The sequence below is a fragment of the Populus nigra genome, chromosome 4 (assembly GCF_951802175.1).
Source record: "Populus nigra chromosome 4, ddPopNigr1.1, whole genome shotgun sequence".
Classification (NCBI taxonomy): Eukaryota; Viridiplantae; Streptophyta; class Magnoliopsida; order Malpighiales; family Salicaceae; genus Populus; species Populus nigra.
The window spans coordinates 11,991,662-12,013,792 of NC_084855.1; the positions used below are offsets into that span (position 1 = coordinate 11,991,662).

The window sequence follows — 22,131 nt, forward strand, 5'->3', positions numbered from 1 at the left end:
TATTACATGAGGAAATAAAAAGGTTGCAACAATGTTTTAGGTGTGAAGAGAAATATATCCTTGAAAAAACAACATATTATGAAAGGAATAAACATAATATAAGGAGTGGAGGATGATAGGGAAGAATTCTTAGGTGTCGAGGAGGATAATAGTAATGAAATTATAGTAGAAAAAAACAAAGTTAAAAAATATGAATTGTATTTAAATGTCTTAGATTATAGTTATATACGTAACACTACTTAGAAGTAGTTGCCAAGAAAGAGACCTTATCATTTTAATTGATAGTGACAACACACATAACTTTATTGATGAATATATTATAAAAGAAATAAAGATAGTAATAGAGAGGATAGTTATACTTGCTATAATAGTAGCTAATATAAATGCCATCAGGTGCAATGCCCACAATCCCAAGTTTATATGGTCTATGTAAGGATATGAATTTCAAACATATTTGAGAATATTGAAATTAGGTAGATGTGACATGGTATTAAAGGTTGATTGACTGAGTATCTATTTACCAATCTTTTTAGACTTCATTAAAATAAAGTTATTATTTAAGAAGAATGATTGGATTGAAAGGAATCGTAGAAGAAGCAAGATTATAAATTATCTCAATTACAAGATATATAAGTGTTTGAATGAAGCAGTTTATGGTTTAAGTGGACAGTTCTTCTCCATGAAGATGTTTAAAGAACTAAAACAAGTTATGCAGAATTCAGAAGTGAAGGCCTTATTCAAATACTATAAAATAGTATTTTTAGAATTAAAGCACCTCATACCTACAAGACAACTAAATCACAAGATTCCTCTAATTCTTGGAGCTAAGTTGGTCATAGTAGACCCTATTAAGGCTCATTTATGCATAAGAAGAAGATAGAAAGTTTGGTTAATGAGATGTTTCAGAATAGAATTATTCAACCAAGTTGCACATCATTTGTTTCTCTTGTTTTATTGGTAAAAAAAAATGGCACTTAGAGGTTTTGTTTTGACTATAGACAACTCAATGACTAGATTATAAAGAATAAATTTTGCATTCCATTGTTTGATGACCTAATATATTAACTACATGACTCTCAATTCTTCTCAAAACTAGATTTAAGATCTAGGTATCATTAGGTGATAATGCATGAAGATGTGCATAAGACAACTTTTAGAACTCGTCATGGACATTATGAGTTTAAGGTAATGTCTTTTGGCTTAACCAATACACCACATTTCAAGCTTTAATGAACCACATACTGGAACAATTATTGAGCAAGTTTGTATGAGTATTCTTTAATGATATTCTAAAATATAATTTTGTCCTAAAATTATATATCAATTATTTGAAGATGGTACTAGAAACTTTAAAGGATAATCAGTTGTTTGTTAAGCAATCAAAATGTTTTTTTTTATCAGCAACAAATGGAATACTTAGGACATATAATCTTATTAAAAGGTATAACCACTGATCTTAAAAAAAAAAGTTGTGAAGAATTGGCCCATTACACACTTAATTAAAGAATTGAGAGGGTTCCTATGAGGATTTGGAATTATTTGTAAAACTTTAATTGAACTATTAAAAAAAACAATTTCAACTGGAATAAAAAGGCTTATGAGGCTTTTTTACAAACTAAAAAAAGCATTATGTAAAACTCTAATGTTAGATTTTTCAAATTTCAAAAGAATCTTTGTGTTGAAGATTAATGCATGCCTAATAAGATTAGGTGAGTCTTAAGCTAAAATGGGAGGCCATTTGCCCTTTTTAGCAAGGCAATAGGTCCTAAACATCAAGGATTGTCAATTTATGAGAAAGAATACATGGTTATATTGATAGCAGTGAAAAGATGAAGATATTATGTAAAGCATGAACAATTCATCATCAAAATTGATCATAAGAGTTTAAAACATCTTTTAAAATAAAATATTCATACTCATTTACAAAAGAAAATGTTGACTAAATTGTTTAGGCTAAGATAACATGTCTAATATATGAAGGGCAAATAGAGTGTGGCAGTTGATTCCTTATAAAAATGAATTGGTTATGATGAGAGTTTAACAGTCAAATATATAATAGTTCAAAAGAGCACTGGAAGTTTATGAATCATTTTTGTAGTAATACCAACATGTTATGATGATGTCAAAGAAACTTATAGCAATGATCCCTAGTTGCAAGGAATTATTGCTGAGATGATATTAAATATAAGTAGCTAGCCAGATTATGTTTTTACATAAGGCATTTAGGTACAAATATATAATAGTAATTAGGAAGGAAAGAAATTTAAGAGATATTTTGTTTAGTACTATACATGATTCATACATTGAGGATCATAATAACATATATAATTCTTATAAAAATCTCAAATCTATATTATATAAGCATTCAATAAAGACTTTGGTAAAAAAAAGGTTTGTGAATGAATGTAATGTATACAAGCAAGCTAAGTTAGAAAGGGTAGCTTATCCTAGTTTTCTACAACCTTTGTCAACACTATAGGGGACTTGCAGGAATATCATAATGGATTTCATAAAAAGGCTACCATAATCAAAGGGAAATGATACAGTAATGGTGATAGTTGAAAGATTCACTAAGTATGGATACTTCACTGTATTAACACATTTTTTTACTGCTCAAGGTGTGGCTCAGATGTTCCTAGATCATTTATACAAGTTCTATGAATTGCCAACAACAATTATCATAAACAAAGATAAGAACTTCACCAGCTTATTATGGAAAAAGTTGTTTAAGTTGTGGGGGTTAAGTTGTTAATGAGCTCTTATTATCATCGGATTGATGGAAAAATTGAAATGTCTAATTAATATTTGAAGACTTATTTGAGGTGTATGGCTATGCACAATTCAAAGAAGTGGCTTCATTGGTTATCATTAGTTCAATGATGGTGCAATTCCAACTTCTATTATACCATTAATATGAGTCATTTTCAAGCTTTATATGGTTATCCTCCTTATAATAGGGAATTAATTACACGAGATTACTTCAGTGGCTGCGAAATATGTAGCTCAACATGGATCAATAATTAAAGACATAATTAGAAGCGATTAAACACAAAATAAAACAGATTGCAGACAAAGAAAGAAATGAAAGGGAATTTGAGGCGAAAGACCTGGCATACTTTAAGCTATAACCTTATAAACAAACCAATGTGGTCTTAAAAAAATTTATTAAGTTGAATACCAGGTTGTATTGTTCATGCATAATTGTACAAGAGATTAGATTGGTAGTATACAAGCTTCAACCACCAGAAGGTTCCATTATCCACCCTATATTCCATATCTTTGCTAAAAACAAAAATGGGAAACAATTCAATAGTTTCGTTAGTATTGCCAAGGTAAATGAATATGGAGAGTAAAAGTATATCCATTAGCCATTTCGAACAAGAAAATTATAAAGAAAGACAATCGAGTTAAGGCAATGGGGCTCATGCAATCAGTGGCCTAGACATTAAACGTGAGAAGATGGAATGTGTTTTATTTTAAATAGGTAGGCCCTCACCATAGTAAATATATTAGTAGAGTTTAGTTATGTTTTGTTTTAACTCCTACGTGGAAAGAAGAACATAAAGTTGCCGTAACTTTTTAAAACCCTAACATAAAATAAAAGATAGACATAAGAATACAAGTAGCAGGTGGAAAAGCTAAAGCAGACGGCAAATTCACCGATTAATTAATCTTTCATCAAACAAAATAAGGTAATTGATTACTGATAACCCAAATTTAAAATTTATTTTTATTTTGTTTTTGAATGTTTTTTAAGAATTTGATGATGTTTTCTTTATAATTATGTTATTTTTGCTTCTTTTTTTTTCTCAGATCTGCTAGTTTTACCAAAAAAAATATTTTGAATTCTTGTTATAGTAATGTTTTTTTTCTAATTAATTTGATATATTTTATGGGTTTGTTTTAATTATACTTGGATTTTTTTTATGTTTTGTTTTTAGCAGAGCCATCAAAATTACCAATTTTTTCTCACAATATATGTTTTGATTTTAGGCTGAACTATTAACAAAATAAGAAGAATTGATTCTTTTTTTTAGAAAAAAAGGAAAAATATTGATAACTCACAGCCTAGTGAACCAACTCCAATGTGTAATGTTGAAGTTATGGTTGAGCAGCCCCAATGTGCTTCAGTTTATGAAGAACCTACATTGATTAGTGAATCACCTCCTACTAGAATCGACATTGCTTATTTAATTAGAGATCCAAGCAATCGTCCTCAAATTTAGAAATACCTGGTTAATCAACAAGATGAAATTCGAAGGGCATACATTAATTTAGGATCATATCAACCTTTGATGTCTGAATATTTGCTGACTAGTAAAAAACATCCTCGTTGATTTCAATCTCATTGGTTCAAAAGTTATCCATGGCTTGAATATTCAGAGAAAAATACTGCATTTGTTTCCCTTGCTATCTATTTTCAAGTAAGCCATCTGCAAAGCCAGGATCAGACACATTTACTATTAAATGATTCAATTGTTGGAAGAAAGTTAATGAAGGGGAGCGGTGTGTTTTTTTTACTCATATGAAAAAAGGTTCAAATTCAGTTTACAAATTTGCTACTAGGTGCTTGAAAAATTTAAAAACTTAGTCATGTTATATTAAAAAGATAATTAAGAGACAAACTACTCAAGAAATTCTAAATAATCGATTACATAATAAAGCTTCAATAGATATTTAATAATTCAGGAGCTTAAATATTATATTTTTTAGCCCTCTAACAAATAATCCTAGCTCTGCCATGCATGCAATAGTCCAGCTTGCTCAAAGATAACGATACGTGGGAAGATTTGGAGGAACTGACAAATCAATTTCCTAATTCTTGCCTTGATTCTTAACGAAAAGAATCTTACACAGGGAGAGAAGTGTTCCAGGACTTGAGCTTAATTGCCAGAAAAGATGATTGAATTACTAGAAGAGAGGATTGAACAACTTAGAGTGGATAAAACAGGTTGTAGCAGTACACCAATAACAAAAGGCAGCAGTCAGCAGTAGAAGAGAATCACATGTGAAAATTAGTTAGTTAGTAGTCAGTTGTTAGTTAGAAAGAGGAGAATAGATTGTATAAATAAGACAACTTTAAAAACAAGAGAAGCAAGCAATAACACCTCAGTTTCTGTATTACACTCAGATTCTTTACTTCTATTTCTTCTCAAATTACAACTCCTTTGTTAAGAATATTTCTCAATTTCATCTCAAGATGTATTTAATTATAGATTAATATGAAAAAAGATATTACATAATCTGTATTTGTGGGATCTGAAGCGGGGAAACCAATGAAACTGGAAGAAATTTTTTTAAAAAAATGTGCAAATCTCAAAATTCTTAAGCGAAGAACCTGTGATCGTTTGCCCTTAAACCCCATTAATATAGGTGCACTCTGAACTAATGCCACGTTAGATGCATTACTTCTAATTACGAGACGAGATATGAGTGTTATTCATCGACTGGAAGATACTGAATGACAATTTTATAACCTTCACTTTCTGGAAGCTTATTTTCTCAGGACTTGGAAAAAGTTAGAAGAACATCATGGAAAGAACCGCCGTTAATGCGAGATGGGGAGCTTCACTGCCACGATCGCCTCTGGCAATGGAGAACAGAAGTGCCCAAGATGGTCAATATTACCATGCGGGCCTTAGAAGAAGAAAGCGTGAGGCGCTACATGTACCCTTCCGGTCCAGTATCCGTCAGGACTTGGGAGGTGTCAGATAAAGCTGTTGAAGCAACAATGAAAGGCTGCGTTTATATAAATAATAAATAAAAAAGGATCGATTTTTTTTCCTCCATTAAACCTGTCCGGGAAACACAAACAGACAGAATTAACAAAAAGAAAGGGAGTGAACACAGTTTCTGTCTTCTTCTTTTTTCCGATTGAGGCAAGATGTGGGTATCGTGTTGCTCAATCATGTTGGTGTCAGAAACAAGGCTATGAAATCCTACAACTTCATAGCAATACACAGAATAATGTTTCTATCCTAATTCACCTTCAATAGACTCTCAACCGTTTGATGAGGATAGCTATATAAATCTTGGCTAGCATGACCAAGATAATAAGAGAATAATCTGAATGAGCATAAATACCACATCGCATATTTAAGCTAGCCCAGTAACATTTCAGTCTGTAGGATGATTAACAGAAATCGATGAACTATAATCATCCACATCAGTTGCATATTCATTGGCATGGCGAGATGGACAGAACCAGGCAGGAAAGAAAAAAAAAAGAAAAAAAAGAGATAGAAGAAAATGATGGACAAATCGCACATGTACTGATCAAGTGATCTTCAAAACAATACAATTTTCGTTCTTCCATTTTTTAAGAAGCTAAAGGCCAGTGACCTTTTATGAAGAAATTGGCAAGGCAGTCCCTGAGAGATCAACAATTTATATAGCATCATTCACGTACATCCACAAATCAGTGGACCATGGATGTGAACATAAATATCCAACAAATGACACATGAAATAACAAGCACCAACAATAAACGAAGAGACCCATGGTTTCTGCGCTATGCAGGAGGGAATAGATACAGGCCAGCAAATAGTCTTGCTAAGCACTTCACAACAGAGAGACTCAGAACTCCAGAGGTCCGGGTACCTCTTGTCAATCCCCTCGACCAATCTCCATTTTTTTAAGTTTCGGTACCCTTAATCAATTGGTCGATAGATTAACAAAAAAACTTAAATAGATGCATTGAGGAAAAACAGAACATCAGACCAGTTGTTTTTGCTGACAGTTCGTCACAGTAAAAAAGATAACCGATACTCAAACCAAAAAAATCATTGGTGTGACAGAACAACAAAACCTGGCAAATACATCATATTAATCAACATTTTCGATTTAATTTTAAATTCAGCTAACAATCATCCAGATCTCTGTAAAATAATAAACAATGAGGTGAATTATGAGCAAGAATCCAACACGTAATCCAGAAACTTCCTAACCTAACATGCATGATTGATTAACGTGACAGCAAATACAAATTTTAACAAAGCTATTTGTTCCAAAAACACGACATTGCAACCTTTCTAAAACACAAAAAGTAAATACACTATACACATCAGAGCATGCAAATAGACAATTGTAATTATTGAACACATGCCAATAAACAGGAGCACAATGAGAGAGAGAGAGAGAGAGAGAGAGAGAGAGAGAGAGAGAGTTGCAACAATAGATTGATGCCTATGAAAATGCTACAGGTCATTCTTGAGGATATTTTACCATGATCAATTGCAAAGTAAAAACAGTTATCTCATATATACAACAATACTCTGAACTGCACCTGGATAATACAGCCCAGATTGTGGGTGATTAAAAGGTTAGTAGTTGAGCAGGACCAAGACCTGGTGTGGGGCAGGCTGTGTAGGAGCGTCATCACTTTCTCTATTTCCACCGGCGCTCCATCCTGCACCCCCACCCCTCCCCTCTGAAAAACCGCCCCTACAAACAGCTCCCTTTTCCATCAAAGGCAAGAGCGTGGTAGAACTTGATGCCAATTCTGTGTGACAAGTGAAAGCATTAAATTACTTGTTGAGGGGGATTTGAGCACTCCAGAACAAAATCAAGAATGAAGTTCATGTCAGCTGTCAGGTGGGGGGTGGTTTGAGCTCTCCAAGAACAAAATCAAGAATGAAGTCGAGGTCAGCTGTCATCATCCACAGCACCAATGTAGGTGAGGTCAGTCCGCCTCACCCTAACAGCCCCTTTAAGCCAGCTGGAAGCACGAAGATTAGCATGGTCACTGCTGCCAATCACAGAAGTGTTGCTTGAAGATAAGCCAGACCCAGTGCCATCTTCCAACAATGTCCATGGATCAATCTCCATATCATTATCAAGTTGCAGTGGCACCGGAAGTGGCAGTGGCTTGGATTTTGTTGATATGTTATTTGCAGAGCGTGCCAAAGGAGCTGGATTTTTCTGAGAGTTATTTCCATTTAAAACCCCTGAAATTGCAATGCTGGGTTGAAGTGAAGCAACAGCAGCTGTGGGGACAGGTGATGGCTGGCAAGAGACAAAGCATCGAACAGAAGGTAGAAGAATTGGCATTGCAGCTTGGATACGCAGTCGAGTCGTGCCAGGCAGCTTCATACGATCTAAATCATTCTGCATTCACAGCAATGATAGGGGTGTTGGGTTATACCCTCATAGACAAACTAAAATAACCATTTAGTTCTTTTCTCTTCTTTTATTTGATTTTAAGTATCCAACATCAAAACATGGATGTACTGATGAGAAACAGCGAGCCTTTATTTTAATTTTTTTTAAGAAGTAATAACTAGAAACAGTGATCAAATTTAAGTATTTTGCAAAGATGAGAGAAGAGATCAACCAAATGGTGGAGCTGAAGTGAAGGGAGATCTAGCAATAAGAACCTCTGAGTTTATCCCAAAACAAATAAATGGAGATTTTGGATCAACGTAAACTGCCCCACCTTATTTGGGACAGACACGGTTCAGTTTAGTTGTAGGTAGAGAGAGCAGAATGAAAAAGAAATTGGATGAGCAGAACAGAAAATAAAATTGGATGTAGATTCCAGAGAAAGGAATGAAAAGAGTTTTTTGTGCCCATTCTAACATTTTTAAAACCAGCCCCAACAAATGATGGATATCCTTTATGTGTAAATGAAGATTCATTAACAAAAGCAAAGATATCACATCAATACTTTTGTGGGATACTCAATTCAAGGGCATCTCAACCTCCAATAAGTGTTGAAACAACTACCTTTACTGTCATACAATTTGATTGTGCATTGCAATCACTTGAAATGACTAAGAAAAGGCACATCATAGGATCTTGTCAGTGGCATAGAAAGGGTTTTTCATCCATTGGTTTTGGCAGGCAAATAAAAAGAACTCATGTTGGTCAATTAGATTGTTCCTTTAAACCCTACATAAAACTTGATAAGCATGTAAAATTTCACAGGTTAACTGGAAACCGGACCTTGTACTCTAGCAGTAGTTCTCCCCCTAATGTACAGATAGGTCAAGAGCTTGAGAGGTGGAGAAACAGGCTTTTTAAACTGAGATGGAATAAATTGAAATTGTGGTGTTCTACTTGGGTTATAGACCACCATTCAGCCTGAATGTATTTCACTGGTATCAAGATATTGATTTAGATTCCCTATACAAGTCAGATTCAACAGGTCATCTTTTATATGACTGAGGATATAAATGTCACCTAGATATCCAAACAAATCCAAAAAGTTTATCCAATCTCACATGGGGGTTGAGACACACAAATTAAGTACCCACATTTAAGAGTAGCTATATTCATATGTGAAAGTCATATTTGACACCAACAAAGCAGTCAATTGATCATATTTGACACCACCATCGCAGTCAATTGAAACACGGGTATCAGATAACAAACCTGCAAACTTTCCACCAAGTCACGATCAAATCCAGCACAATCCTTGGAGGATTCATTGACTGACTTGGAGCTGGAGGCAGGTCTTGGCTTCAGCCAGCTTGGCCGGGAGCTGCTTAACAGCCCATGCAGGACCAACAGTAACCGGTCAAAGAGACTTTCGCCAGATAAATCTGCAGAAGCAGCTTCCAACGGTGACTCTAGTTCCCCCTTAGATTGGAAGCTTTGCAAAGGATAGAAAGATAGTTCTGCATCTTCATGCACAACCCTACTACCAAGAAGACGAAGTATGACAGAGGCAAGCACATGTCTCATGTTTCGCCCAGATGGCTCACTGACAAGTCCAGAAAATGGAAATGATACAATTAAGTGTCTGCTGCAGCAGTTTAATAAGACAATTAAATGTCTGCCTGTGCAGTCTACTACACTAGTGTGCAGTCTACTACACTAGCATAAAATTCTATGCATAATCATTACTGAAGCCAATTTGTCTTCATTCAAGGAATTATTTCATTACGCATGTGTATGGGATTTAGCATGTGGGAAAAAGGTGAAAGGAATGATACACCACATGGTAAAATGATTCTCATGGATACCAATATAGGAAACAAAATATCTAGAAACACTGATGTGAGAACAGAGTGAAAGAACAATTGATAAAGAAAAAAAAATAGTTGAGGATCAACACATAATAATTTGAATTAAGTAATGTGCAAGCTACGAAATATTAAATGAACAGGAAATATTTGTATGCTTACCCATTTGTGCATATGGTAGGAAGCAACCTTAGCAATAACTGCAACCGCAGTAACATAGAAGCTCGTAGGGCAGCAGGGGAGGGGAGGGTAGAATCTGCAGCTGCTGCAGTTCGTCTCGCCAATCCAGGACTGCCGCCTCTTATTCCTTTGCGGTTGTTACTTTTATTTGCTGGACCTTCCAGTCCAGAAGATGCTGTTCCTGTTTGCTTACTTGTACCACGAGTGACCGAGTTTATTTGCTGCTCAATATTATTCAACTGCTTGATCAAATCAGTAGCGAATGTATTGCGAGAGTCATCAGAACCTTGATCTATGCAGGGAAGAACTAGTTCAACAAGAGCCCTTTCAGTCACATTCGGCTGGAAGAGACTAGAACCTTCAGACTCAAATACTGGAAAGGACCCTTTTCCAGACCTTTTTGTCTCAGTGCCCTCTTCAACAACCTCCCCTTCTTCAAGAGAGGGAACCTCGAACTTCTTCTTATCCCCTCTGTTCATCACAGGATCAAAACCAGAATTGGACCAGCCCCAAGGTTTCCAAAAGTGAGCTTTAGTTGAAAGACCTTTACTCTCGGCGATATTAGTAAGTCGTTGTCTAATGGTTTTTCGTCCAAAAAGAACGTCATGGCCTCCTAAGAACCATTTGGCCTGCAATAACATTGAGTTCTCTAGAGACGTCCCAAGAAGATGAACCAGCTCTGAGAAAAGTGGAGCAGCATCAGGTCTGACCAATAACCTTGTAAGAATGATTTCAATGAAATTATTTTCATTTTCAGAAGCAGCTTCTTTTTCAGGGCCAGGAGAGGAAGAACGGATTGCATCTGCTAAGGAAATGTCATGAGTCTCAAGTTTTTCAGTGAGGGCTTGTTCATTCAAAAGCAACCTGAGTTCAACCCACTGCCAATGGAATTTTGCAGGCTGCAGTGCATCCAATACATTCACAAGCTTATCTAGAAGCTTGATTTCATTCTCTGCATGTTGAACCTTAGATCCACCATGTCCAGAAGCCCTATTTCCATCGTCTTGCACGAATACCGAGTGTGGCAATTTACAATCAACAATAGCATTTAAAAAAAGCCTTCCTCGGAGCGGAACAAAGGCCTTGGTTTTGAAACGCATGTCCAAACCATTTAACTCTAGCATGGCAGCAAACTCAGCATCACTGGAATCTGCAGCTATAAGATCATAAAAGCCTTGACTGTCTCTTAAACACACATCCCTAAAAGGCAGGTGCTTTATGGCATCACCGATGGCCATTGTCAAAGAGCGATACAATTGATGTATGTCTTCACGAGTTGCACTGAATGGTCTCCAAATAACAAAGGCAAAGATAGAGTAGGCAGGTGGAAAAACCAAGCTAAGAGGGAGCAATCGCTGCATCCTTGAAAGAGCAACTATAGATGGTTCACCCAAGAGCTCTACAATCAGACCATCAGATACAGTTCTGCAGTTGCCAACAAGTAACCTAAACCAATGCACGTAAACTTCGATTGAGTTGTCCATCTTAAAAACAGTAAATGAACGAGCATTACCATTAGAATTGGATTTTGCATTCCTTATACACTGAATTACATCCAACCCTTCCTTTAACCGGAAGACAGTCACCATTCTCTCCAGAGTAGTCACACCATGGATAATAGCTCCAACAACAAGTCCAGAAATAGCAGCAGCACTTTTTGTTCTTCCAGCAGCTTTTGCAGAGTTGTTCAAGATCTCATTAGCGATATTCCCGCTGGAATCATGGGATTCAGGGGACAGCTGAAACGGGCTTCGAGAAGCCTTTCCAGGAGCAAATGCTGTAGCAAGAGCAGAGGAGGCTTCTGTTGCAAGAGCTACCTCAAAAACCCGGCTTTGACGCTCCCCAAGAGCTTCCTTGAGTAGACATAGGCAATTTATGTGGATGCGCAAAATGCGCCTAGCAAAATTTAGCAAACCCGTCCCAGCTGAAGCATTTGAATAATTACTGCCTAGAGAAAAATCAGGCATTTTTGCTATAGTTGGTCCAACATTATTGACTATGGCAGAAACAGCAGAAGACACCAAGGATGGGTCACCTTCTTGAGCAGCACCACCAGTCTGCCTCATGCAGTCCATAAGTCCCATGATTATTTGTTGAGCTATCTGATATGTGTCATCAGATTTTTCCATACCAGGAACTTTTGTTGTACCAGCACCAAAGAGTTTTCTCTCTTTGCCAAAGTAGTGAAAAGCATCGTCAATATTCCTTTGGACAACATCTCTCATGCTCATACCCACTCTTGATAATCGACTGCCACTAATTTTCTGACGAAAAAAATCATCAAAATCTTCAACTCCTGCTGGAACACCAAGTGGAAATCCAAAATCTGCATCCAGTGATCGTCCGATTTCAAGTTCAGAAAGAAGCCTCTTGTCGCATGATGCCTTGAAACTCTTCTCCCATTCTAAAACACTCAGCACATCGCCGTATTTCCTCAAAAGATGTCGGGAATAAATTAAGGCTGCTGAACCTGAAATTCTTCCATTGGATGCCAGCAGTGCTGCAACACGGTGCATTGTGGTTGACAAGACTTCAGGAATAAGATCTGTTGCAATAATTATGTTCTCATACCTGAAAATTTTCATTGTGATGAGCAATTACAAATTTAATTTTTTTTAGGAAGAAAAATTTATAGTAAAGAGGGAACAGAATAATACACAAATGGAGAACAAGACATCCTACCAGATAGCAAAAAAGAAAAAACAAAACAAAAATTGCTTCATAAAAAGTCTGCAAGAACCATCACTTTACAAGCCAGACCATGGATAAAAACTAATAAAGTAGGGAACATGCATATGCAAACAGTGCTCTTTACAAGAATATGCAGATGGTTCAACATGCATGTGCTGGATGCATGTATAATACTACCTAAAAGCAGAGTGAAGAAGAAAATATATAAACATAACTTCTTTGGTATTGATTCCAGAGAGACTTTCCCAGAAAAAAAATGAGGAAATAAAGAATTGGAGAGCTCAGAAATTCTTTGTTCCAGAAAAACAGTTTGGCCATAGCTTTTTTAAAACAGTACAAAATATGAATAGCTACAAGCTTGAATTTCAACTGCAGAGATGAGATGGGAACAAAATGGAAGGACCCTAAAAATAAAACTCTAGTGAAAATAGCAAAAGAAGAAGAAGAAGAAGTTTACTGCATTCAAGCAAAACCAATAGACAACATATACAAATTATTAAAAACAACATCTTTTAAGTATGCAAAAATAGCTAAACAGTAAATAAATGGTAATTTATTTCTAAGCCCTGAGGTTTATGCGGTTAAAACTTTATTTCTCGTACATTGTAAAACCAACATTGTAGTTTTCTGTAAACCATTTCAAAACAGAAATAGATGAGTATGAAGAATATTTAGCCACAAAAGAATCTAAAGAACTAAAAAATAAATTACTCTAACAAAAACAGGATCCCACAAATAAAGACTTAACACGTCAACAAAAGGCAGTTAAAGCAGATAATCTGTGATGTATTCTATCCAGATTAACAAGCAAGAAGCACTTCATGGATATTAGAAACAGCATAATACAAACTGGAACTTTGTAACCACATAACTTTTGCATGTCTAACCTTCGGAGAGAAGATAACAAAAATGCCTCTCCCACTTCACATGCATGGTTTTCCACATTCCTTGGCAGCATCATACTATTTCTCCCACTATGGATTGTAGAATTAGGGTTGCTAAGGACCTTCGGCAACAACCAGAGCAGTAACTTTGCTGCTGGAACTAAATCGCAGCAAATATCCATCAAATACAATATAGCAGACAGCTCATCCTCGCCAAGCTTCCATCTAACAGAGCTCCTATCATCTACATTGACAAGAGATCTAGAAAATTGGCTGGCCTTGACAGCACTCTTTTCATTCTCCTCAACAAGCTGCCTAACAACAGCTATCAACCAAACTGTAATTGTCCTCTTCTCAACAGGACGCAGTTGTTTTAAGGATTTACCAATTGAAACAATATCTCCACCATACATTGTTCCCATCCCATCCATTGACCTGAGATTATCTCCTTCTATTCCAGTTCTGTGGTGAGGACAGCTTATCTTATTATCACAAAAATGACTTGTAGAAGCTCCCTGGCTACCCTCAATCCTGGCTGCTGCTAAATGAGCCAGGCTTTGAGTTTTACGCACAACCTTTTGCCTACCCTTGGAGACCTGTTTGGATGACTTTGGTGGTGGATCAACCTTAGAGGAATCTAAGGGTTTAGCCCCCTTCCGTACCCACCAGGTATCTTCATCATCTGATATAGGAGAATGTCCTTGAAGGTATGAGTTCCTTTCCTCACTTAACTTTTGTCTCTTTGCCTTTCTACAGTCTTCGCAACCAGGTGTTTCTACTACATCCATTTTGCTGCCTATTGACTCAGCAGGCCTCTTAACACTCCCTTGAGATTCATCCAGTCCCGTGTCCGAAGATGTGGAGCATATTGGGAGTTGCAACAGTGCTGATATGGATGCCTTCAGTTCCTCGATGTCCACTTCATTCTTCACTTTTGCTGAAGGGCGGGACTGGGTATTTTTCCACTGCTCAAAGGAGGATGGGGAAGCACCATCCTTTCCAGCAATAGGTGGATGATGCTTGGGCTTCTTCACTGATAAATTTGATTTAACTGAGTTTTGATATCGTTCACAAAAAAGTCCATGAAGGAGGAGGCGACGTTCATTTGAATAAATACGCATTGCCTCTGAAAGTTCTGACCCTTCAGCAATCCTTGCGTCTTCCAAAACATCATGGACAAAGCGCCCAGGTAGTTGTTTCAAGACTCGATAGTGTCTCTTTCGTCTGTCAAGGTCAGCTGGTGGACCAGCTGCATCCATTATTCCACTAATTATCAACTGCCTCACATACACTTGGGGGGAAAAAACTCCAGAATGTATAAGCTCCACAATGAGTAGCTGAAGACGTTTCAAACCCTCTACATTGCACACTTCGTGTTGATCAATCCAGCACACTGTGATATCATGTAAAGGACCTGGACTTTCAAATATATTTGTCATATTAGTACCTTGTCCACTCACAGTTTTTGAGTTGCTTTTAATTTCATATCCATTTCCCACAGGAATCCTGCCAAAATAATTAGACTGATTGAGACCTTTTACGAGGCTATTCACTCCAGGGGATTTCTCATTCTTCCGTCGAAATGGACTTTGCAGATCTCGTATCTTTGACTTCAAAAGCCGACTTGCAATATAAACCTGAGAAAAATCTTTTCTGCCAGTAAATTTCAGTTCATGAGGTGGGGCACTCCGAAAATCCCTATAATCACATGTTGCCCACTCACAAAGCAAAAATACAGAGCAAATGAGTGACAAGCTCACGCCCCTCAGCCACTTCAAAGAAGATCTCAGGCATGGACTGACTTCTTTTATCCAGCTTTCATGAACAGCTCCCTCGCAAAAATTTTCAAAAAGGTACCCATAAGCCTCTCTAATGTCCCCTAGTGAAAGAGCTTTATCTAAAGCTTGTAAGGCTTTAGCCACACTTTGAACTGGATAGCCAGAGCTAACAGCCTTGGCAAGGTTATCTGCACGCTTCTGAATGGATGAAACAACCCGATCAAAGGACAAAGATTGATATTGAGCATCAAGCCCTTTACTTCTGAAAACACAAGCAACTTCAGCTGAATTATCTTTTGTCTTTCTTGCATCCTCTGAAGCCTTTGACAGAAATGTCCCATCGTTTACTGCATAAGACACTACACTTGGTGGTAAAGGGAAACAATCCAGAGCGACAAATGTATCCGGCACAGCTAATATTAGATACCGAAGCATCTCAATTAAAGCAGAGGTTGTGTAGGCTCTTCGAGAATTATCTACCAGATCCGAACCTCCTGGAGAAGGTTCATGAATGAAACGAACCGCAACCCCCACTAGAGTGCGCACAAATGATTGAGAAAGAATAACAGTTTCTAAAACACCATATAAGATTGGCAGCAGCAACTGCAAAATCTCAAGCAAGTCCTTTTCCTGCAGGAGCACATAAAGCCCACCAAAAGCCATGAAACCCAATTAAGTACTCGTGATCTTAACATGCAAAGCATAAAGTTCATCTTGTACCTTGGAAGAAGTACAATAAAAAAAAATGGTTAATCTAAAAATATACCTGTAGTTGACTAAGAACCCAGTCAATGATTACTGAAGGAAGAAGCAGCCCTTCTGCATGGTGCCAGTGCAAGAGCCGGGCCACATACCACAACTTTAAATGCAGGGAAGGCTCTTCACTATCAAGGATGGCTGATGATGGATCACTTCTGTGCTGTACTGAACCAGTATAAAGCATTTGTTGTGATCTATCTTTGCTGTGTGGAGCAGAATGAGGATTGTTTCTGGATAAATATTCATCCAGGAGAGACTGCAAGTAATCAACAACATCTTTTGTCCAGAGCTCTGTGCGGGACAACTGACTTTTGTCAGGTGTGCCAGAAGAAATACTAGTAGAACTCGGTTTTACCTACAAAATATAACCATAATCTGCTTTTGAAAATAGTGAAATAAGCAAGTGTATCTGTATGCCAGTGCTAGTAATCAAGCAGCTCTACCTGATTAAGATAAGTTACTTTAATAAACCAAGTGGCACGAAATAATGGCACATTGTTCCTGATAAGAACTTCCAAAAGTGATTTCTTCCTATATCCATGTGGCACATGATCGGCCAAAGAACGCAATCTTTTGTGGGGCTGTGATAAACCCTGGTATAAAGAACAAAGTAAAAAAAATGTTACAAGAAAGACTAAGAAAACAGGACCGTTATCAGCTAAAATTTCAAGCTTGTGTTAAAATGCAGCACAACAGGCAATTTCCAAGGTCATATGCAGACACATTTGCTAATATGATGTTCTTCCCAGTTTCTTTCAGCAAAAGCTGCCTACAGGGCTCCAAAATTTGTATTTGTATTTTACTTGATACTTACAATGCTTTTCATGAATATAACTACATAATACATATCAATTAGAGACAATTGAGTGCTACTAAAAATTTGTATTTGTATCAACCAAAAAGACATAAAAAGAAATAGAAGGCACTCCAGTTCATGTGTAGCATTTTTACTTGTGCACATGTAAAATTTCCCTCGGCAACATTGACAAATTCTTTTCAATAACTAAGCAATTGCACATCTAGCCTACACAAGGTTAATTATTGACTTAACATCCCACATTCAATTACTATAGTTTATTCCAATTATAAGTGTTAAGAAAGATGACAAGCCATCAAGAACTGCTATACATAATAAAGCATGTTAGAGATTGGTGATATATGAAAATTTAAAATGATATTTCAAACCCGTTCCTCTCTCGACTCATGATGCACTATCTTCCATGTTTAAAAAACAAATTGTCCCACTTTACGCGTAACTTGAGAGAAAGGCCAAGCACGTAGTTATTTGTACTCTCCAAAATAAAGGGTAGCAAGTTTTGTTTTTAAAAATTTGAACTCAGGAGCAACCCCACCCCCAAACAATTAAATGTGTATCACAGCCAAATAAGTTTAAGAATGACATTGCATCACATTTCCTCGAGGCACCCACATGGTTTTTTTAGGAAGCTAACTCAGCCATAGTAGGTCCATTGACAAGTGCCTTTTCCAATCAGGTATGCACACTTTCTTTTAGAGAAACTTGGAAACCATATACCTCAATCCATTTCTTCTTGAAGTCTTCGCCACAAGATCTTTGTTCAGGATATACACCAGGCTTAGTTAATAATGACCCAGAAAGAGGCACGCCATATACTTGACCAGCCTGTAATAATGAGCATAGATGTTAAGACTAGATGATCAGATAGTAAAGAAAAAAACACATTTTCAGCTACTGGTGGGATGAACATATAGGGAGCAAGATAGAGCATTCAAAGCAGAAAAAGCTTTCATAAGTATGACACATAATTAGAAAGGGGAAAGGCATACCTTGCGCTTTTGAGCACGAGACTCATTAATGGCCCTCATACATTTTCTGATAGCCTGAAAGAGCAAAATTCCACTATCAGTAACTGTTAATCATCTCTTCGCATGAAAGTATCCAAAGCTTTTTATGGGCAAACAAAAATGAAACATAGTAGCTTCCTGTAAAATTACAAAAAAAAAAAAAAACAAGTAAATAAAAGGCATTATAGCTTCCAAATTGAAGTGAATAACCTCTTTGCATTTTTTGACAACAGGACTGGTAAAACTTTGAGCCTGAGTGTGTAAGATTTCTCTGGTTTCCTGAGAGCTCAGAACATAAAAAATTGATAAATTATAGATATCAAGGCTTGTAAATATTTGCATGAAAACATTAAGATCTAATTTTGATGAGCACATATTAACAACGCGATTCTCACAGTTCCAATCATTTATGCGAGGAAATATAAAGGGATCTGTGAAATATGATTTCCTCTTGCAGGTTTGAGATTAAAAAATGTAAGCAGGGATAAAATCATAAGTGGAAAAAAGCAATAAAGTTCTTTGTTTCTTGGGGCAATGTTCAAAATTTCAGTTTTTATGACAAGTTAAAAAAATCAAAACTTTCTTTTTCTTTTTGAGAAAACATCAAGATTCATATGCTAATTTAATTAAGCACAAGAATCATGCATATGTGCGCACTTTTCGATAAAAGTTCAAATGGCAAGGACAATAAAATGTAGCATGTTGTCCACATTTTTTATACATGTTGTCTGTGGCAAAGTATTAATGAATGAAAAATAACCTCAAGTCCTTCAACTGCATCCTTATATCCAGCCTCAACATATTCGTTAGTGACAGTCTCCTCAGGGCAATTTGGAGTTTGAGGATGAAAGTCAGGGGGGCCAAGTCTACGATTTAAAAGGAGATGATTATATGATGGATAAGAACCATAACCAATCAATAAAGATCAACTAGGAAAAAAAGTTTAAACAGCAAGCATCCAAACTCATAATGAAAGTATTTAAATTCTTAACTGACATCATTCCAAACAAATGAAGAAATAGCTAACTGAATAAAAATTGGTGCCAACAAATATTATTTTACTTCTTTTTCACTGTAAGTGGTGCTAATAATGAAATTACCGGGAATTCAAAGGTTCTTTATCACACTTCAACTTGTATGGAATCAGAGGAGGTGGCCGCCTACACAATACAAAACGTCACTTTGAGTAAACAGCAAATTTGCCCTTCAAAATAATAAAAATGAATCGTGTCTATTTGTAAAGAAAAAAGAACAAGCATCCTACTAGCAGAAGGAATGAGGAGCATGGGAGAAAAATCTAAATGTCTAACAGTTAATATGCAGCTGAACTAAAATGAGAGAACTAGGTTTTGACTGATGTAATAACGAAACGAGTTGAATACCTAGCCCCATTCTTTGTGAGGCTAGCACAAAGCGCACACATGCACAGATGCGTTGCGAACTAAGGAGTGATTTTGATATGGAAATTCAAACGTATGGGTGTGTACAAAGGTATAGGCAACGCTTAAAAACTTATCACAGACCAAAGGCATGTGTGCATTGTATTGTACATGTAACTAGAAAATGTGACTGTGTTCAGAGTCGAGAGCCACAAAATTATTATCAACAGTTCATGGAGGGCAAAAAGATATTGAAAACCAATTTACCTAGGGTTTATAGAGAAGTTGGACGCCAATGAAGATGAATCAGTCCGCGTGCTATCTCTAGAAGATGTGCCTCCAATGGAGCTATTGTTAACTGCACTAGTGCAGCCGGCAGTATGATACCTTTGCATTTCTCCAAACTAACATCCACATACTGCTCCCAACATTGAACACCTACAAGCTCTGTAACTAAACTGCATAGAGAAAAACATATTTAAAACATATAGAAAGCCAAAAGAACACTGAAGCTACAGATTCAAAGAAATGCAAAGACAAACTCAGCTGTGTGACCTCAAGCATGAAATCTACAAGTTAATAGGTAAAAATCCATCAACATCCATATAATTTGAATTGAAAAGGCTATTTTTCCCGAGCATCAAACTGTAAGATGATGAGCACAACTTCCCGTGGCTATGAAGCCAACTATTTTTCATAGCAGACACAACAGACCTGTTGAAAAAAATGGAAAAGGAAAACATGAAGAAGAAGAAGAAGCGAAGAATCTATAATATAGGGTTTAAATGAATCCAGAAAAATGATAATGTACAGAAAAATGATGCCATGAAAATCAAGATGTCCTAGAAATATAATTTAAAATAAAAAAAAAAATGATTGCTTTCATCACATGCTAGGTTATCTTGAGATCAACACAAACTTGAGACAGAACTTAAAATGGTGTTTTGGAGGGAAAATAAAGATTGGGAACTCTAAATTGCTGACAATCAAGCATCAGGTAACTAAACCAAAGTAATCCTTGTTCTCGCCAATAACCAAGTAAACTGAAAATTTCAAAACCTAAGTCAGCATTTTGGAGTTGCAACTTGCAAGCATCTCTTTTTTCCAAGTAGCTAGTTTGAACCAGTCCAAGGCCCCTTCTTCCCAACCACATCCAATGGTCCCAGAACAAGTATTTCTAGGGTTTCTAATATCAAATATTAAGAACAAAAGGTTGGACATGAACATCAAAGTAATATACTTTTCAACTTAAAATACAAAAGACGCAAGCATGTGTTACTTCCTCTGATTCAGAATCATAATCAAATAACCAAACTTGCAAACTTAGTGGTATAACTCCAAAACAACTGATTACTTTGATCTACAAAACCTAAGCTTCAAAACTATCATCGATAACTCAAAATTCAATCTTTCCCTCTAAACCCAGCAACCTCAAGCTACTAAAACCCCAAACAAACACAAAATGAATCCAAAACCCAATAACACATCCACGAATCTAATCCAAATTACCATAAAAACAATACCTTTAATCAATCTAAATCAATAATTGCACCCGGAATCACATAATCCACGAGTAAACAAACCCTAATTTCGAACACAAATCAAAAACTAGGGTTTACACCTAACTCTGATTCCTTAAGCTCGGACACGATAAGCAAGCTATTGAGGAAGCTAGGTTTATTATGGGAAATTCGTAAATTGAAGGAAGAGGAAAGATATTGCGATTAATATAGAGAAAGGAAGAGGGTACGTGAAAAAAATCTTACCTTGAAAGAAAATAAAGATTCGAAGAGAGAGAAAGAAGAATAGCTGCTTTTATATGTATATAAATATATACATATATATATATATATATATCAGAGTAGAGTAGAGAGAGAAAGTGAGAGGAGAGGAGAGGGTTTGACTCTTATAGCTATTTCTTGATTGTCTTGATGATGCTGATGACGAAGACGATGTCGTTGCTTGTCTCCTGTGTAACAAATTAGAAGAGTAGAAACAGAAACGATCTACTCGTTCATACGAGAATTAATATTAAAAAATTATTTTTCTCTTTCTTTTTTAAGATGGTTTTACTGGTTTAGCCTTGGGACTTTTAGTGTTTATGGGGAGGAATCTCGGAGGGGTGGAATGGAATGGGAGGTTAAAAGAGGAATGCCAGGGAGCAGTGTCGCTGGTGTTTCAGGCATTTTCAGGTGGTGAAAAATGTGATAGATTCCTTTTCGCTCCGAGGAAGATGAGAATTGTTTTGGCTGAAGAAGATGTTTACCATTCGAACTTCATTGGTATTTTGAGAGCCTTCTATTGTTAAAAATATATTCAAATAATATTTATATTTTTAATATTAGTATATTAAAATAATTTAAAAACATAAAAATATTAATTTTAAATTAAAAAAAAAAACATAATATTTGGTGTTGAATTTAACCATACTTTTAATGTTTTAACTTTGAATTACTTTTTTATTTTTTGTGTTTTTGTATGGTTTATTTTGATGTATTAATATTAAAAAATAAATTTTAAAAATAAAAATAATATTATTTTAAGAAATAAAATAATTTTTCTGTAAATTTGATTACGGAAGAATGTGTGCTGGTTTAAAAGTCTTTGTTGAACACCATGGAAAGCAGGAAGCTTGTAGATTTTCACATTTGTCTTGGGGAAAACGGCATCG

At 36.1% G+C, this 22,131-nt stretch overlaps 1 protein-coding gene across 4 annotated transcripts; it reads right to left on the reverse strand.

Moving 5' to 3' along the window:
- Positions 1-7,154: 7,154 nt before the first annotated feature.
- On the reverse strand, positions 7,155-21,700 carry LOC133692020 (mediator of RNA polymerase II transcription subunit 12-like). Of its 4 annotated transcripts, none has more exons than XM_062112674.1 (14): positions 21,227-21,700; positions 20,008-20,174; positions 19,728-19,918; positions 19,182-19,241; positions 18,842-18,947; positions 18,292-18,360; positions 18,064-18,117; positions 17,792-17,899; positions 16,701-16,850; positions 16,265-16,612; positions 13,724-16,128; positions 10,128-12,716; positions 9,373-9,703; positions 7,155-8,106 (listed from the first exon to the last, which is right to left on the reverse strand). In XM_062112674.1, exons 3-14 carry the CDS (start codon positions 19,853-19,855, stop codon positions 7,645-7,647), a joined length of 6,810 nt encoding a protein of 2,269 aa, XP_061968658.1. In that variant the 5' UTR covers positions 19,856-19,918; positions 20,008-20,174; positions 21,227-21,700; the 3' UTR covers positions 7,155-7,644. The 4 variants fall into 4 exon arrangements, with proteins under 4 accessions (XP_061968658.1, XP_061968657.1, XP_061968659.1 ...); XM_062112673.1 differs by having other exon boundaries at positions 20,016-20,174; positions 21,227-21,699; XM_062112675.1 differs by lacking the exon at positions 20,008-20,174.
- Between the last annotated feature and the right edge of the window lie 431 nt (positions 21,701-22,131).

Excerpts from the sequence above, each read along its gene's own strand:
- LOC133692020 (XM_062112675.1), bottom strand. The coding sequence starts at position 19,855 with ATGCAAAGGTATCATACTGCCGGCTGCACTAGTGCAGTTAACAATAGC. Across the intron at positions 18,948-19,181 it reads AAAGAACCTTTGAATTCCCG|ACTTGGCCCCCCTGACTTTC; the intron begins GTAATTTCATTA and ends TTTAAATCGTAG. Across the intron at positions 16,613-16,700 it reads AAGTAACTTATCTTAATCAG|GTAAAACCGAGTTCTACTAG; the intron begins GTAGAGCTGCTT and ends TATATTTTGTAG.